Raw genomic sequence first — 2,818 nt, 5'->3', positions numbered from 1 at the left:
TGGATGAAGAACATGAAAGAGGAGGGAGAGGAGAGAGAAGAGAGGACAGGGTGGTGCCTTGTAGACTCGTGTGAAGAGGAGGAGGAGGAGGAGGAGGAGGAGGAGGAGGAGACTGAAGTAGAGAAGGAGGTTGGCTTCTAAGACAAAAATCTTTATAAAACTCAATGATCATGTGTGAATTTTGCCTCAAGACAGGATCTCCCAGACACCGCGGCGTTCTAGGCGTTGCGTGGGCGTGGCGGGGTGGGCATGGCGTTGGTAACTTGTAAGGGGCGCGTGTGTAGGGGCGGCCGGCAGGTGTGTATGTGTGGGTGCAGGAAGAGGGGCGAGGGGAGTGGAAAATTAGTGTTTATATACATCGCTATTAAATTTTTTTGAGATGTGTTCCTCTTGTGGGAATGAGAAACACACACACACACACACACACACACACACACACACACACACACACACACACACACACACACACACACACACACACACACACACACACACACACACACACACACACACACACACACACACACACACACACACACACACACAGGGCCGTGGTTGGTAACGCCAGGGAGGGCAGGTCAGGTCAGGTCAGCGTCCCTGGGAACACCCGGTAAAGCTGAGGCCCCGCTGCTGCTGTGGGCGGGAGGGGGCTGAGGGCGAGGCGGGAAGGGACAGGGGTTACTCTGCTATCACGGCGCCGTCTTTGGAAGGCTGGGCATCCCTCAGGCTGGGGTGTGCCTTGGCGTTGGTGAAGGGCACGCGGGAGAAGATGGGCGCCGTGGACTGCACGATGCCAGCGGGAGCGGGAGGACCCCCGTCATCAGCGCCCCTCAGGGTGAACACGCCCGCCACCTCCGTCGGGAAGTGACCCACCCTCACGTAGGTGGGCCGCGCCTCCACCTTGGTGTCCTCATCGTCCTCGTCGTCATCCACATGGTCGGGGCGTGAGTGGGCGTAGGCTATGGCAGGCAGGGCGGGATAGACGAGTGCGGGGGGCGGTAGCGGGTGTCGTAGGGAATGATGGGGGCGTAGGGCACCCTGAGGTGCATGGCAGGCATGAAGTAAGGGTAGGGCAGCAGTCCGAGGGGTCTCTGCAGCAGCTGCACGTTGTGGATGGCAGGCGTCTGGAGGGCCAGCAGGTGTGGAGGCGCCGCCTGGGCGTCCCTGATGGCGAGGAGGGGTGAGGGAGGGGCGGCCACGGGCGCGAAGGGGAGACGGGTCTGCGTGGGGACGGGCCCGCGCGGGGTCATGGCGGTGGCGCTGGCCTGGGCCACCTCCTCGGGCGTGCCGAACATCTCCGCCGCCCACGAGGGGAAGGCGTAAACCACCAGCGGGTCTGGCTCCGGGGTGGCCTCCCCCGCCACGCCCAGCCGCAGCCCGCCAGCTGACACCACACTCACTACAACCTGCGGGAAGACACCAAAGTCACACCACACCTCTGGCACTGCCCCGCCACCTCCCACCTTGCCTCCCGTGCACCACATCCCTCCTTGCCTCCCGTGCACCACATCCCTCCCACCACATGCCTCCTCTTTATCTTGTCTCTCCTTCCTACAACAACCACGCGTCCTACACATTCCCCTCCTACCGCGCCACTCCCTCCCTCCCTCCCTCCCTCCCTCCCTCCCTCCCTCCATCCCTCCCTTCTTCCCTCACAGCCACGTCCCTCCAGCTGGGCCACGCCTGCCACAGTGATGCGCCCTAGGTGCCACATCTGGCCAGCACACACCACACCAGCCACAGCCTTGCTACCACCACACCACGTCTAGCACTTCCACACCCTAATGCCTGCACACATCACACACCACACACCCCATCTGGCCAGTATCACCACACCACACCACCACCACCACCACCACCACCACACACCTTGTCTTGCTGACATCACCACACCTCATTCAAAGACTTCCTCACGCTACTGTTCAATAAGTTTTGGTGGTGTTATTTCGAAAAGATACCAGGGAATATATTAAAAAATGTGTGTGTGTGTGTGTGTGTGTGTGTGTGTGTGTGTGTGTAGGTTTAGAGAAATAACTTGTGTAAGGTTTTGTTATGATTTATTATTATTATTATTATTATTATTATTATTATTATTATTATTATTATTATTATAGCAGTAATGAAAATTTTGCTTGTTGTTGTTGTTGTCGTCGTTGTCTTCTGGTTTCTTAGTAGTAGTTATTATGGTTGTAGTTGTAGCTGAAGTTTTAGTTGTATTAGTAGCTGTTGTTGTTGTTGTTGTTGTTGTTGTTGTTGTTGTTGTAGCATGACGAAGGAGCAGATATCGATGACGCAAACCTCACCACGCGGTCACTCCTCCTCCTCCTCCTCCTCGTCCTCCTCCTTCTCCTCCTCCTCCTCCTCCTCCTCCTCCTCCTCCTCCTCCTCCTTCACAGCACTCACAGCAAACCACCACATGTCTTCTTCTTCCACCTGGGCACCTGTACTGGAGGAGGAGGAGGCAACGCCACCACTTATATACCTGTCCTTCCTCCTCCTCCTCCTCCTCCTCCTCGCTTTGCTCCACCTCTCCCCCTTCCTCCTCTGCCTTCCCTCCTTCCCCTCCTTCCTCTCCTTCATCTCTACCTCCACTGCCACTACTACCCCTCCTCCTCCTCCTCCTCCTCCTCCTCCTCCTCCTCCTCCTCCTCCACACTTCTCCTCACCAAACACACACACACACACACACACACACACACACACACACACACACACACACACACACACACACACACACACACACACACACACACACAGTCAACCCAAGTCCCCTTACTCTCAAATATACATTATTCCCTACGCTCTTGTCCTCATCCTC

At 56.7% G+C, this 2,818-nt stretch overlaps 1 protein-coding gene across 1 annotated transcript; it reads right to left on the bottom strand.

Moving 5' to 3' along the window:
• Window positions 1–417: 417 nt before the first annotated feature.
• LOC135092189 (uncharacterized) lies at window positions 418–2,481 on the bottom strand. Its single transcript, XM_063990483.1, has 2 exons — window positions 2,404–2,481; window positions 418–1,406 (listed from the first exon to the last, which is right to left on the bottom strand). Exons 1-2 carry the CDS (start codon window positions 2,416–2,418, stop codon window positions 960–962), a joined length of 462 nt encoding a protein of 153 aa, XP_063846553.1. The 5' UTR covers window positions 2,419–2,481; the 3' UTR covers window positions 418–959.
• Between the last annotated feature and the right edge of the window lie 337 nt (window positions 2,482–2,818).

This window comes from Scylla paramamosain, chromosome 39 (assembly GCF_035594125.1).
Source record: "Scylla paramamosain isolate STU-SP2022 chromosome 39, ASM3559412v1, whole genome shotgun sequence".
Classification (NCBI taxonomy): domain Eukaryota; kingdom Metazoa; phylum Arthropoda; class Malacostraca; order Decapoda; family Portunidae; genus Scylla; species Scylla paramamosain.
Note: the sequence above shows the minus strand (reverse complement) of the source record. Positions and strands in the feature narration are given on the sequence as shown.